Source organism: Gadus macrocephalus, chromosome 9, assembly GCF_031168955.1.
Source record: "Gadus macrocephalus chromosome 9, ASM3116895v1".
Lineage (NCBI taxonomy): Eukaryota > Metazoa > Chordata > Actinopteri > Gadiformes > Gadidae > Gadus > Gadus macrocephalus.
This window is the reverse complement of record NC_082390.1, coordinates 17,088,928-17,104,895: the sequence shown is the minus strand read 5'-3', so window position 1 is coordinate 17,104,895 and position 15,968 is coordinate 17,088,928. Positions and strand designations below refer to the sequence as shown.

The 15,968-nt window shown below is 42.1% G+C and overlaps 1 protein-coding gene and 1 long non-coding RNA gene across 2 annotated transcripts; both read right to left on the bottom strand.

Moving 5' to 3' along the window:
• Positions 1-2,199: 2,199 nt before the first annotated feature.
• cfap161 (cilia and flagella associated protein 161) lies at positions 2,200-13,316 on the bottom strand. The gene is made up of 8 exons (XM_060061236.1): positions 13,101-13,316; positions 12,912-13,001; positions 4,978-5,195; positions 4,796-4,877; positions 3,893-3,928; positions 3,174-3,296; positions 2,577-2,650; positions 2,200-2,484 (listed from the first exon to the last, which is right to left on the bottom strand). The coding sequence occupies exons 1-8, from the start codon at positions 13,170-13,172 to the stop codon at positions 2,295-2,297; spliced, it is 885 nt and encodes a 294-aa protein (XP_059917219.1). The 5' UTR covers positions 13,173-13,316; the 3' UTR covers positions 2,200-2,294.
• Positions 9,625-11,185, bottom strand: LOC132464709 (uncharacterized). Its single transcript, XR_009527332.1, has 2 exons — positions 10,743-11,185; positions 9,625-10,529 (listed from the first exon to the last, which is right to left on the bottom strand). It is a non-coding gene; the product is annotated as an uncharacterized LOC132464709 (long non-coding RNA).
• Positions 13,317-15,968: the final 2,652 nt, after the last annotated feature.

Sequence of the window (15,968 nt, the reverse complement as noted above, 5' to 3'; positions counted from 1 at the left end):
CATGGCAAAGAAACCAGGGGATGGATGTGAAGGAGATGGAGAGATGGGGAGCTGAAGACAACGGTAAAATAAGATTCCAGCGCCATGAACAGGTGACGGCTCCAGCTATTTTTCAGCATGGATAAAAGCGTTTGAGGCAGCAGAGTGTGCTCACAGCTGAATGAGAGCTTTGCTAGTTCTTTGAACTATTGGAACATTCAGCTACACGTTCTTGAATATTTCTGTCTTGTGCCCTTTCACGCATTGCATAGAAACGATGAAACATGGGAGTGTCCAGTAGATGGCGTTATTGCAACACTTATGGAGGCCAGCTGCCATTCAATTTATGGACTGAGGGGCAGTCCCTGAGTTTTATGATGGCTCCCTTATTTGTTGGGAAAATTAGCTTCTTTGCAAAAAAAATAAGCTATTTAAAAAGCTGTAAATGTGAATTTTTACTTTTACTTTACAAATGAATTTGAACCAAGATAAATACTTAGTGATTTTCTTATGGATGACTTAAACTTTTAAACTAGAGTCACTTTCAATTAAGATGTCTTTACTTTTAATCAAGTATGAATTTCTAGTACTTTACTTTATGCACCACTGGAAAATACCCTAGTATTTTCAGTCAATATAGAGCAAAAATATATGCAGTCAAACTTATAGAGAGACCCTCATAATCAAGCCTCTCCTGTGGGTCAAAGTGCACAATATTCTGGAAGAATCTACACACTCGTAGCATGGCAGCAAAATAAGCACCAAACTCCTGAAACGCCCAGAGCTGAAGACATATTGAGTAAGCATGTAGCCTATGTGGTTACTCACTCTACTCATTGTTCTCAGAACAAAAGTCTGCCTATAATGGTGATTGAAGGATAATGTATATATAAGTATACTTTAAAATATCATATCATATAAGTAGGCTCCACTTACAGTATATACTGCTGCGTTGTGTCCTCTCTGGGAGCAATCCGAGGAATGATCTCTAACTCAACTGGCATCTCCTCGAAGGAAAGCTAGAGCAAAGACCTGCCTCCACATGCAGATTTAATAACTTCACTATACAAGCTAGATGAGATAAGCCAGAGAACTTGTGGGTTCCTAGAAAGGCGAAGCAACGTAAAATATTGACCCAATAAGCACGAACAACAGAGAAGCCCCCGGGCTCCTTAGTCCTTGCTAAAGACTCTGGGACCCCGGGCCGGGTACTTAGAACTTAGCCTATAACTCCAGAGTTATAGGCTTTGTTCTTTGTTGTAAAAATAAGTAATGCATGCAGGCATCGGTAAAGCTAAAGATCTATAGGGTGCCCCTTGTAAACTTTTGCTGCTCATTTGTAACGTGCTTCACTTTATCTGGAGACTTTGATTCTTTTGTCCCGGATTTAGAAAATTAACAGCCCTCCAAAATGCACTGCAATTTTCTAATATATTTCCAATAAGTCACTTTTTCTAATATATAAAATTAGAATTATATGTTAAATCTAAATCCTTAATCTAAATCTACATTTTATATCTAAATGTAATCTAAATGTTAAATCTGAAGTTAACTCTTATATAGAAGTCTGAATCTAAATGCTAAATCTAAATCCTAAATCCATACAACAGATATGCAGATATGCATATTTCATCACGTGCATTGGGCCGGAAAGGCGCGCACGGACAGCGGACAGATGCCGAGCAGCGTGAGAATAAATCGCTGTCCTCGGGCTCGGACTCGATTACCTTTGTAGCACGAGGTAATGATTAACTTCTCGTCGTTGCCAAGAGCCATTCCAAACAAATCTCAATGAGGTTTCACGATAAGGCTAAATTGCCTGGTGTTCCAAAACACGGCGAGTTCTGCATAGTTAGCCAACTCTGGAAACAAGCTTCCAGAAAGCCAGCTTCAATTATTGCTTTTTATGATGAAATGATAACAGGGATTTTTAAATTGACTAATCTGTCTGAGCAACTGATATAACCTGAAGTTAATTTGTAATCCTTTTGCAAACTGATATCTTACTCTTTCACTTGACATTCATATTTCAATTAGTCTACTGGTAGTTCCAGCTGGGCAGTTTCTGAATGGTCAACCTGAATGGTCAACTAAACCTTTAGCAAACGATCAATGAGCATGAGAGCGTGTTATCACCTCAATGCAAATGTGTGAGCGACATAAATAACAGAAAGGATTTAAATGAGCATATGAGGGATTTCTAAATAAAGAGTCAGGAAATATGTGGAGCTTTTAAAGATGTTTTATTTTGGTTTCATAACCCTGTTTTAAAGAAACATAAAGTTTGCATTTTGTTACCATTTTACATGGCATGGTCACTCATTTTGGGTCGGACTGTGCGGTTCTGTTGCGTCGGCTGTTGTGTCTTTTTGGTGTCCCACAATTAGAAGCCCCGCCCCTCCAGGGTCAGAGGTGGCTATTAGCCAGTGGTTGTTGTCATTCTCAGCCTTGTGCGAATCCAGGAAGGTATGGGCTGTGACTTCATACTCACGGCCAAATGCAGTCCTGCACAGAAACACAGAGTTCATCTCTCAAATGTTTACTATACAATGTGTCAATTTCTCAATGTTTAGTTTAGAACATGAACAGGTAATTACCAAAGGACTTGGTCACCCAGAACGGCTAGAGCCTGGTTTGTCTTGCAGTGTACGATCAACACTTTAACATTTGCCTGTTGGGATTTCAAGTACAATAAATGTGTCAATTATCTCCAACTCCATCTGTAAGTCAATGCTATTGCAAAAAGCTTGACACAAGGGGTATTGCAGAAACTGCATATTGACAGCATTGTTCCTCTTTTTAAAATAGGGATGCTGTGTAGTTATGACAATTTATTATAGGTTCAGCTTTGACTGTGGAGATGACATTATTGAACATAATGATTATCAATGGATGGTTATTTAAGGTTAGGACATGGCAGAACATCTAATATGGCAGAAATTAACGCATGATTTTGTAAATCTCATCAAAGCACAAGATTTGAAAGAGAAATAAAAAAAGAAACGTTCCAATGAGATTAAATCATGACATAACATAAAGGCTTGAGGGCTGAATATAGCTCTCTAGGGAAGAACTTTGGAAATAATACACTCGAAATATAGCATAGGAATATAACAAGAATGGCTGGGTGCATGACGAAGAGATGATAGCATTTTGAGGTAATATAGAGCAAATAGATATGAGGTCAGACTTACAGGGGCGGGCAGACCCTCATACTCAAGCCTCTCCTGGGGGTCAAAGTGCACAATCTTCCACCATGACAGGAAGGAACTATCCATATTCAAACTCACTTCCTGCAGGCGGGACTTCTTTGCACACTTAAATTCAAGGAAAGAAATGTCAGCAACAACTTTGGCCGTCTCAGAATTTGTTAACGTGTTACCCACAAAGTGCACCATTTGAGTGATCCATACTTGGAAATCAATTACTGGACTGACTGATATTTATTGCGAAGGGCAAACCTCAATATCTGGATGGTCTCTCAAGGCTAGAACTTAAGAACCAAAATGCGCTGTAAAATAAGTGAGCAAATGTCGATTTAATTCTGCACCATATCCTGTGATGCATAGCGGTTTTCCTTTTCATTTGATTCATCCAATACATCTGGTGGCATCCTACAGGTGTCAGCTTATACGACAAATACATGTCCAACCGATAGATGTCCAACTCATACTTACAAATTCCCACTATTACCTGCCTCACTTTTCCTTATTAACTATAACGGAGTAGGAAAACAAGTAAACCACTTCTGACACATTTACTGTGTTAGCAACATGAGGCAAACACACATAAATGCACAATAAATGTGGGGCTTAAAGAGAAAGAGAACACAGGCCTACACAATAAGGAATAATGCCCCCCCCCACACACACACACACACACACACACGTTTATAAACAATATCTAGACCTACCCTTTGAAAGGTCTGCAGATCACTGGTCAAACACAGCTAGGGAGAAAATAAAAGTATACAACCACACAGAGATAACATGTTTAGGGTGGTTTTACTGAGTCAAGTAACCATCAATCCCATATTTTTAGTCACAACCTGAAGTCTGTCACTAAAAATATGCTTTTGTTGTTATAGAGCATTGGTTCTCAAAGAGCGGCCAATGGCGGCCCGCGGAATCATTCCTGGCGGCCCGCAATGACATACATAATTATGTAAGTTATAAAAAATAAAGAATAAATGTTTTCTTTTTATTATTATATCAATATTAATTTAAACAAATATAAATAAATATAAAGAGAAAAGTTGACTCTCTAGATTTCAATTAAATCCTTTTACATTTGTTAGTTTTAATCCGACTGTACATTACTTTGAAAGGTTGAACCTCAGTTTCAGTGATTTAGACCTCACTTGACCTCACACCCGGAGGTCCACGGTGCAATGTTTTTTTTGACCACTGGGATGCTGACGGCGTTTCCCGCCAATTTCTTTTTTCCTTTGGCGGCCCTTAGTCAAATTTTGGGTTCCTAAATTGGCCCTCAGTTGTCAAAACTTTGAGAACCCCTGTCATAGAGGAACACGGGAATGTGTTGTCAAAGAAGAATTTTAACCAAGCGTCAATGCAGTGCTGTTCAGAACGTGGTCTGCACCTGATGGACCCAATCTGGAGACATCAAGTTACAAAGGTAATCTTGACATAGTGACCAAAGAAGCCTTACTGATTAGATTAGAGAACACCAGGTCTTGCCATCCCCCCCCAGCACACATGTATCCCTCAAGACACAACGCAGCGTGTTGAACCGTCCAGGGCTGGACACATAATGATTAGATAGATAAATGATTAGATAGCAGTATATGATTACTCACAGCACCAGCAAAACCGCTTGTTGTTCTCAGAGCAAAACTTTGCCCATAATACAGAGGTGTTCCAGAAGAAGCGCCATCTATACTAAATAAGAGACATAGCAAGCATTATAACCAGAAACCACCACGGCGCTTACTTTAGATGGCTACAGATACAGGCTAGCACGTATGGGGAAGGTGTGTACCTTGTGATGCTAAAGGCAGTGCGGGTGCAGGGCTGTACACTTTGACCAGCGCTGACGCCGCATGGGGCTTGGATGACTGGGCCAGGGGGGTTTGTCAAGCTGCTAGTGTCTGCATTGATGCTAACAGCAGTGCACCCCCTGCTGGAGCCGCCCATGTTCACCAGCATCACAGTGTCGCCGATGTGTAACCCTCCATCTGTGGACACAGTGAGGTCCACCTACACACACACACACACACCAACACAGATGTCTTTTAAATTTGATTATATTGTATATTTATTAAATAACTATCATGATTAGAGGGACACACATTGGGGGTGACCAATCGGGTAAGGTGTGTGGGGTCTTCCAATTATATATATATATACTAGAGTTTCCGCATGCACGTTGCACGCGCTCAACCTCTAGTTTTAATTAAACCCATAGCAATAATGTGGAAACCCCACTCTATAATGTAATATCTATGTTATAATATTATAATATACAATTTCTGAGGACATAACATAATAACATTTTGCCTATAATGTAACAACGTATAACATTTTGATTCACCTATTACGTAATGAAGCATGCATAATAATTTCCTCCTTACGTTATGAAGCAAGCATAATAATTTGTAAGCCGTTTTCACACATTTTTGCCGCATTTGTATCTTAGGAGATTCGACCCTGAGGGTGATTGACACTTGATGCTTTATATGCGGCAGTGGCGGCTGGTGGTTTTTAAAGTGAGGGAGGAAGGACTGCGCGCTTGGTTGCCATTGGCCTGCTTGCACTGTTGGTGTATGGTGGCATAAGAATGTGAGACTCAAGTTGTTTCAGGGTGTTTTGGTGAACTACAAAATAGCAGGGAGGGAGTTATGTGAACAAAATGTATACAAAGCCACCAGTGGCATCACTGTAATTTGAGAAGGAAAGGATGCAAAGCATATTAGTCAAATCAGGCCTACTATTGATTTGTAAAAGTAAATAAAAAAATCTGGGCCTATTATTGGGCCTATTTTTGCCCTCACTGACTGAAGTTATGTTATGTTTATGTTTATTTTCAGTTACAATTGCTTGTAATGCTACCAGTAAGTCATGCGTACCTAGCAAACCATGTAGCACTCACAACACTGACGTTGCCATTACTTCTGATGACCTTGATTTTGGGAAGTGGTCTACCTCTTTCTGAATGAATGGAATGGTTTTTGTAATAAGACGTTAACAATGTCCTCCGTTTCCAATGTTTCCATTGTGCATTTAGGATCTCGCTATCGCAGATTTCACTTGCTCTGCGTCTCTCAGACTGAGCACCGCGGCAATGCAGACCGGGTTTGTTATCGACAGCGTTGCCAGATTGGGCAGATTTCCCGCCCAATGATAATTTTTCCAGCCTAACATGGCTAAAAGTAGCCCAATTGGGTGGGAAATCGGACCAATCTGGCAACACTGCTCAACATCCAGGGATCCTGCTTATTGGTTCATAGCGCAGACGGATAGATTTTTGCCCGAATCAGACCCCTTAAGGTCCCACCCACTCAGAGGAGGATTTTCCTCCTCTCTCCCATTGAAACCCATGTTATCCACCGGCCGCCAGTACTTTCGGGAAAATGAATGGGAGTCAACGGCGGCGGAGGGAGGACGTTCCTCCCTGAAGTAATTGTCAATAGGCGATAGGGGGTGCTAATGTCCCTTTACCCAGGGAAACGAACATTATATATTCAAAGCAGGGGTTTTTGAGGGAGCAACGCGACCGAGGCGGGGGATGGTGCGAAGCCTTTGAAAAAATAATGATTAAATGGTACATTCTGAGGCTATCTTAGAGAGAAATTCTAGCTCTTGTGGTCATCCTGAAAAACTAAAATACTATCAACTTTTGGTAGACTTGTACAACTTTACCCTGTAAATAAACACGACAAATTTCAAAAATATTGGCTAAACTTTTATTAAGTAGGACAAATCACAACAGCAGCCGTCTGTTCCTGAGACTGCCCCAACGGCTCACTGCCTTGTCAAAATCAAATTGATCAATTGCAGGCCCCTCAATACTGATCCTGAGGAGGTGGTTCAGGGTAGCACTGCCTCATGTTATTCAACGTTAACAGAAACATTACTAGTCGCTACTGTAGTGACTGTATATTGCATGAATAAAATAGACTTCACACGCTTAAATGGACTGGTTTGATTATTTGCCGTTTCATGCCAAGTAAAGGAAATGGGTTCAATGTATACTGTAAAACTTCAATATTTGTTTCAATCACTGAATGAAGCCTGCCATATTTGGGACAAGCATTGCAACCTTAAATTGCTCTTGCAAAACTCTTGATCAACACTCAGCATTAGTTTATTTCTGTCGTTCATTGAAACCGCTTTGTGCAGAGAGAACTGGAATGGTCTTGTATACTTGCTTAGCATCTTAGCGCCTAGACAAAAAACCCATTCAAATACATAGTAGCTAGCTAGCTAGCTGCTAATACAGTGATGTTGATAGGTTTTCAATGTAGTGAGTCCCCGGGACCCACAGGTGGCGAGTTGGGTGGGTCCCTGAGAAATTCAATGGGTCCTGACTCCCCAGTTTAAAAAAGGTGTTTCTTTTTTATTATTATTCTATTTCTTAAATTAAATTTATAGTGTTAAACTCCTTGATGGTGGTATGATATGGTTAGAGCTGGAGTACTCAACCGTTCATGTTTAACACTAGAAACGCCGGGCCATTTTTACTTACTCCTAGCGCCGCAAGAGGGGTCAAATGACCCCTAAGTCATTTTAATGAGAGGCTGTGCATTTGCACATAATGATCACTAGCTGGCGCCAATGAGCTATTACCGCGCGAGCGCCACATTTGTGTGTGTGTGTGTGTGTGTGTGTGTGTGTGTGTGTGTGTGTCACAAGCCTAGTCCTCACGATTTGGTCATAAATGTACATATATTCAATCAGAAGGATTGCAAAAAAATCCTGTTTGATTTGCTCATTCGACACGAATGAGCACAGCATCGAGCAGTGGAAAAGTGGGTTTATTTACTATGAAGTTCGTATTTTTAATTGTTGAAATGAAATCAGCGGTGACGAGCTAGTTGTTTTGGTAGCGGCTAAATTAGCATGTCGCGATACTTTGTACAGGGGATCACGTCTGCGCCGAGTAGATGCGCAGAGGGTTGAAACAGCGCTTGTCCGATCTGCTCACAAGAAGGTTTCTTCTTTGGCCAGTTACTGTGATTAAACACGAGTTGTTTAATGTTCACAATGTATCGTTTTTCATGGTGAAAATGAGATGCGTCCCCGGGACGCATGGATAGTGAGTTTAGTGCGTCCTTTCAGATTTTAATGCGTCAGGGACGCAGGACGCGTACCTAGCAACATCACTTAAATAACTAACGTTAGCATGTCGACTCGGTCTGGGAAACTCCAATTCGGATCGGAATATTTTTGGAGTAATTATAAGTTATTTGAGGATCAGACACATTGTCAGGTGGTGGTGTTGGAATATTTTCGCGGAGAAAAGATCGTTTTGAGAAATAGTGTATGTTGTACAGCAGCATGTAAGTACAGATCCAAGTCTGACAGGTTCAGTCGGCATTTCGGTAGGATGGCGCACGCCGGGAGTATCGGGGCGCAGCGCCCCTGTTCCCTTGTTTAGAAAAAACCCTGCAAAGGCAATAAAGTAGTCATATTTAAGGGCATTAATTCATTACAATAGTCGGGGCAATCTAAATTTTTTATTCTCAACAATGTTAGGGAGGATCTTCCTCCCTCTCCTCAATGGAGAAGCCTCCACTGATATGCGGACATCGATGTCGTTCAGACATCATTAGAATAAACGGGGTGTTTAGGGGGGTGGGCTTGCAAGGTGCGGGATATGCGTGGCTCATCGCGATCATCTTAAATGTTGCTAAATTGATGCATCATATATTCCGTTGCATCCACAAAATCCGAAGCATCGATCGATGAAAGATTGGTGCATGAGTTAGACAAATAGAAGAAACGACTGTTACGTAGGTGGGTTGGCTCATCATTATTAACGTACTCCGTTCAATGTAAACATCAGGTTAGTATGGGTAGTTATTTTGTATGAGGATTTCAATCCCTTTTCTTTACCCCCCCTCTGCTCAGGTACCCCCGCCCCTTGTACGGGCTGAGGTCACGCCAGCCCTATTCAGTGTATGCTGTGTACATTTATATGTATATACATTTAGTTAAACACCTTTCTATTTGACAACGACGAAGAAGAGGGCATCGCCAACGAATGCGTTACCGGAGCTGGAGAGCGTATTCTTTTGCTTATTTTCACATTTAACGAACACTTGGACAAATGTAGTTGATTTCTGTATTTAACTGAGAAAACAGTGAGTGGAGGGACGGTACGGTACACTCTAATGTTCAGCTGACTGTGACAATAATACAAATAAAAAGAATGATATACACGTGCAGCTGTGAACTAATCTATTGTAATTTATTGTATGATGTGTACTTTTAGGGTTACGATAAGACCTATCTTAAGACCTAGATATTTCCACCACCCAATGCACTGCGTTCCTTGACTTCTTCAGCTCTAAAATCAACACCATTCACCAACAACTGGCCTCATCTCGCACCCCCTCTGATGACCCACCCTGGATGATCACCTCTGGCCAACCTCTCATCAGCCTCTCTGACTTCACCCTAGTAACAGAACAGACCGTTTCAGAACTCATCCTCAAAGCCAAAACCACCACCTGTCAGCTCGATCCTCTTCCCACCTCCCTTGTCAAAGCATGTCTTCCGTCCATCTCCCCCATGATCACCAACATAATTAACTCCTCCCTCACTACTGGTACTGTACCCCCCACTCTCAAGCTGGCTGCCATCACTCCCATCCTGAAAAAACCTGGTGCTGCTGACCCAACTGACCTTAACCATTACCGGCCCATCTCCAATCTCCCTTTCATCTCCAAAACACTTGAAAGGGTGGTTGCCGCACAACTACAGTCCCACCTCGACATTAACAATCTCCATGAACCGTTCCAATCTGGCTTCCGTCCAAAACACAGCACTGAAACAGCCCTAGTCAAAATCACCAACGACCTCCTCCTTGCAGCCGACTCTGGATTACTCACCATTCTCATCCTCCTCGATCTCAGCGCAGCATTCGACACCATCTCCCACCCTCTGCTCCTTGACCGCCTAGCTGGTATTGGGATCACTGGTGCTGCACTCTCCTGGTTTACATCCTACCTCACCGGCCATCAACAATTTGTTCAACTAAGCAACCACAAGTCTGGGTGTTCAGGTGTCTCACTGGGTGTCCCCCAGGGGTCAGTCTTGGGTCCACTCCTCTTCACCACTTACCTCCTCCCGCTGGGCACACTCCTCCGTCACCATGGGGTCCATTTTCACTGCTACGCTGACGACACACAGGTCTACATCTCCACCAAACCCACCGCTGCCATCCCCCCCACCTCCCTCATCACGTGCCTGGAAGAGATCCGGAGCTGGTTGAGCAGGAACTTCCTGAAACTCAATGGAAACAAGACCGAGGCCCTGCTCATCGGATCCAAATCCACCCTCACTAAATCACAACACACCCCAGCTCCACTCATAATTATTGATGGATTCCCAGTACCCTTCTCCTCCAAAGTCAAGAGCCTCGGCGTCATCCTGGACAACACCCTCTCATTCGCACCCCATATTCACAACATCACCCGGACTGCATTCTTCCACCTCCGCAACATCGCCAGACTCCGCCCATCACTGACCCAATCCAGCACTGAAATCCTAGTTCACTCATTTGTCACATCACGCATAGACTACTGCAACGCCCTCCTCACCGGACTCCCCACCAAACTCATCAACAGACTGCAGATCATTCAGAACTCAGCCGCCCGGATCATCACCCGCACCAAATCATCTGACCACATCACCCCTGTCCTCATTCAACTTCACTGGCTCCCAGTACACTACCGTATCCACTACAAAACCCTACTCCTCACCTACAAAGCTCTCCACAACCTAGCCCCCAGTTATCTCTGCGACCTCCTCCAAGAATACACTCCCTCCCGCTCCCTCCGCTCAACCTCTTCTGGACTACTATGTATCCCCACATCACGACTCACTACAATGGGTGCCCGGTCATTCAGCTGTTCAGCACCCAGGCTCTGGAACTCCCTCCCCCCACACATAAAACAGTCAGACACCATTACAACCTTCAAGTCACAACTCAAAACTCACCTGTTCAAACTCGCACACAACGTCTAACTCAGGGGTGTCAAACTCATTTTAGCTCAGGGGCCACATGGAGGATAATCTATTCCCAAGTGGGCCGGACCGGTAAAAATATGGCATAATTATGTAAAATTAAACATGCTGTGAGCACACCAAACACAGGTTTCCCATTTACTTCCGTGAATAAAAAGGACGATGACCATTTTTCTTGGAAAACTCTGCACTCTGTGTCCACTTTTCGTCTTTTTGACAGAGACATTTTGGGGCAATGAGAGTGCCAAAGCGCATAATGTTGGAAGTATAAGGCAGAACGACAAGGTAGCTCCGGGCTAGCTGCACTACCTGTTTATACTTGCTCCCTGCTCAGCCCCGGTATAAAGTTTGCTTGCTTAACATAATTGCTATTGCGACTTCTAGTGGACACATTAAGAACAGCAGTTTCTTTCATTGAAAAATAGCAGATCATTTTACGTTACATTCCAAAGCGACTTCCAGTTACACACAATTGTCCAGTAGTTCAATGTACAACAAATTAATCAGTGCCAGTCAATGCAATCCATGTAATGCTAGGAAGGATTTTTATAATTATTTTTTTTATTTTTATTTTTTTTACAATACTGTACTTCACAAAATCATCTTGCGGGCCGGATTAAACCCGTTCGCGGGCCTGATCCGGCCCGCGGGACGTACGTTTGACACCCCTGGTCTAACTGATCACTGTTTTGATTGTTTGTTTTTTTTTTGTTTTTTTTGTTTTGTCTTGTTTTTGTTTTATTTATTTATTATTGCTTATGTTTATTTTTTTATTTTTTTCCACAATGTCTTGTTTTTTAAAAAATGTATGATGACTATATGCTCTGTAAGGTGACATTGGGTGTCTTGAAAGGCGCCTCTAAATGAAATGTATTATTATTATTATTATCTTTTAGCGTTCACCACAAATGACTCTTAAAAGCAGTGCCAACATTTAAATATTTTTAGCCATTCAGCGAACAAAAGGCAACAGGCTGATTGTCATTTAGGGGGGCACTCAATGGCATGCAGAAGTGTCATCAACACACCCACTGAAGTGGTGTGAGAAATACAGACTTTATACTCCACATTCACATATAAGGTAATTTACATTTCCTACGGAAAAAATACTACCTCAGGGGTAGTATTATTCAGATTTTCAGGGTACAAATGTCAGGATATGTTGTATAGCAGGAGAATATCAGGACTTACACGTGTGTCTGAAAGCAGCTGTGTCTGAGCATTTGATTGCATGACCAATTTGAGTAAATTGTGCGACAGGCCTGCTATTATATAGTACTACTACATATATATATATAAGCTGTATATAAAAATTATATATTAATTTTGAGCCGACCATGTATTCCTCAAGCAATGGCTCGAGACGAACAAGCATGCGAATGCGCTGATACTGCATTCCTATAGTCCGATCACTAGACGTTACAAGGAAATATTGTGAGAGCGACATATTCGCTCTCATCCAAAATTGTTGGGGACACGTCCTCCCAGTCCCCATAGGAGGTAACGTCCCTTCAGGCCTACTACGTTCATGGTTCATTTGTTAGGCCCACATAGACATTATAGATCAATCATGTCAGGCTTTTTAATTGATTCGCTATTCTAAATTGTCAACAGGCCCCCACAACCTCCTGTATGCCTGTCCCTTTGGGGGCATTCTGTGTGTTTTAAGAGGTGGACGGGGTGGAGCAGCGGTAGATCAATCAACACGATGAACCGCTTCACCTGTTGAAGAAGGCTGTCGTTCAGGAAGCTGCTCTTCTGGACAGCGAGCTGGCCCCTGTCTTTTCTTTCAACAAAATCTTTCAGCTCAGCCTGAAAGAAATGAACACCAACGTAAACAACTTGTAGGCCAACTTTTATCCACAGTATCCAGCGGAGCATGGACACGGCTGACTTCTTCGTTTCACTTACCTCCGCTAAGTACATATCTTCGTTCCAGTTTCCGACTCGGACGTTGAGGCAGTAACTTCTGACATTTGCCATATTGCAATTGAACGAAAACGTACTCAAGCTTAGTTAAGACACATTTCAAGGTAGTTTCTCCCTCTGGAAGTCGTTTTGTGTTTGGTATTGTCATGGTAACCTTGCGTCGTACATAATCGGCAGCGTTGCCAGATTGGGCGGGAAATCTGGCAACACTGACAGTCAGTTCCTACTTCACCATGACGTCGCTAGAGAGCAGCAGAGCGCCGCAGTGTGGTTCCGGAAGTAAAAATCCAATTCATTTTGGGTCCCATGACATGCGTGTGATTTGTGTGATTGGCCGTTAAAGCTCTGACATTTAGTGGTTCACGTATATAAACACAAATTCCAAGTCTGAAAGTGTTCTTTCCTTGACTAATACAGCTAAATGTGTTTTATTTTTAAGTTATAATGTGAATGTAAAAATTGTTTGCTATGTCAAATATATTGTATAAATCCCTCTAAAAGCAGTCGGCAGACACCAGTTCCTTTGACGGGTTTTATTGCAGACTTTTACTCCAACTTTACCGTGAAAACTATAGATGAACACACAGTACAACAGAAACGGCATTAGCCTTACATAAAATCATAAATTAAACGGAACACAAAGAGCCAAACAAGCCAAACAAAATAGGTCTACAGGGAAACAACAAAAAACATACCTTGTTGGCTGCATGCTATTTACAGGGACTTTGAAATTAGATTCATCACAAGCTGTTTACCTTCTCTCATGCCGCATCTCTAGCTGACAAAGAGTAATCTTCTAGAACAATCCGCCTTACACGTGACGTCATTCAACTAACTATTTAAAGGTGACATATTATGCTATTTTTACAACAAGTAAACATAGCATTTGAGTTTGAGCTTGAATTAACTTTTAGGAAAAAAAATCTCGCCTACCGCTATTCTCTCTGGTTCAGTCCCTTTCAAAATGCGCTGTTTCAGCGGGGTGTATGGCTTCAATGCAAATGAGCTACCGCCCATTGCATTTGGACACACCCTTCTAACAAACTGTTACCATGGTTACGGAGAGAGTGTACCGTAGCATGTGAAATTAGCGGACATGGCAGCTTCAGTGGTCAACCATATATGTTCGAACCTGAATCGGATCCTGAAGAAGGAGAGGAGGCTCCTGCAGAACCAAAGACTCCGAGAATTCAGCAGGATGCTTCTGAATGGTTAGTCAAAGAAAAACTATCTATTTTTTAAGGAACTTTTCAACGTCATTGTCTGAGTTTCCCGTATAAGTTAGACGCTAGCTACTGGCACTAGATATATAGAAGACATTAGAGTTGCCGCGGTGTGGACATTTTCACACCGAGTAATACACTCGCGTCAACACCGGTATTACCGAGTATACACGGTAGGCCTATAAACTTTGAAACTAGGTCAACCGCCATCTTTTCCGTCAACTCTCCTCTCACACTCTGTGACAGTGTCTGAATCGCTGTCTAATCAATACTTCATTCACTGCCTCTTCCGTGTTCATTAGAATATTATGAATAGTCTGCGTTGGGTTCAGATGCTTGAATCAGACGCTTGCAGGGACAGACCCTGTGATTCAGTATGCATGGTAAGGTGCTCTTGGAAAATATGTGTCATAGTAGTAGTGCAAACGAAATAAAAATAAGTATCTAGTAGCCATCTTTAGAAGCTAGGCGATTATATAGTAAGCCTATTGAATTTACACTAGTTATAACTATATTTTTCTTCTATTTCACAAAATGTGAAATTATGCCAACCAGATGTGTTTGTGTAGTAAACTTGAGAATGCCTAGCGCTACTGGACATTCACCTCAGGCTAGTAAAATGTGGCCATCTAGACTAGAGCACGCACCAATCTCAGACGTGGGAGCTATTATTGGTTGCAAATACTGGTATGCCAGGTTTATTTATTTAGCATTATACATGCATGATTTATTTGTATTTGTTTGTATAGGTGCACATGTGGAAATTGTGCCACAATGCAGTCAGAGCCTGAGAACGTATGCTGTCAGGAGGTACCTCAGGTAACATTAGCAGCTACCTAACCCTTTCCTTCACTTATGTTTGCAGTGCATGATTTCTGATAACATGCCACTGCAGATACTTACCTTATGTTATCGATAATAGGTTACAAGACGGCTGGAACAGCTGGATGAAAGGCTTCTGTGTGATAGACCATCCAGGTGTAGGACCGGTTTGTCTAAATGTGTTCTCGCTGCAGAACACATTCAACATTTACAGAGCTGACTACGCTCCTTTGCGACTACGGGGGATAGAGCAGTGAGTTTTACCTATAATAACCTACTTGACTGTTCATACACAATAAACTAAATAAAGTCAGCCAATGCCACAATTTCACATCATATTTTAACATATAGCCAATTTTTTCATAAGCAGATACTGCATATTACGCATTAATTCACATAAAACATTGTACAGACACAATAAACATTTATTGAACGCAGTCATGAATATTTGTGCATCTAAATACAGTATAAGTGAAGAGTTCACTGAATTCAATGAGAAAACGTGAACGCAGATGTTGACATTGTAGAACCTGTTGACTAACAATGTTACATTTTCTCAGTCGTTACAGGTATTTAGCCTATAGAAATTTTGTGAGCTGGTGCTGGGGCTTCCTTGGGCGGAAGATACGGGTTGTTATCCCATCATGCGCTGTTCTTCATATACACCGCGAGTTTCCTGACGCCCATGGAAGATACGGAGGCTTCAAACCACCCTCCCTTGATTGAATCTGGAGACGTAGCTGGCGATGACCTCCTCCTTGTCTGGATGCTCATATTCTGAAGACAGTTCCGGCGGGATGTTTAT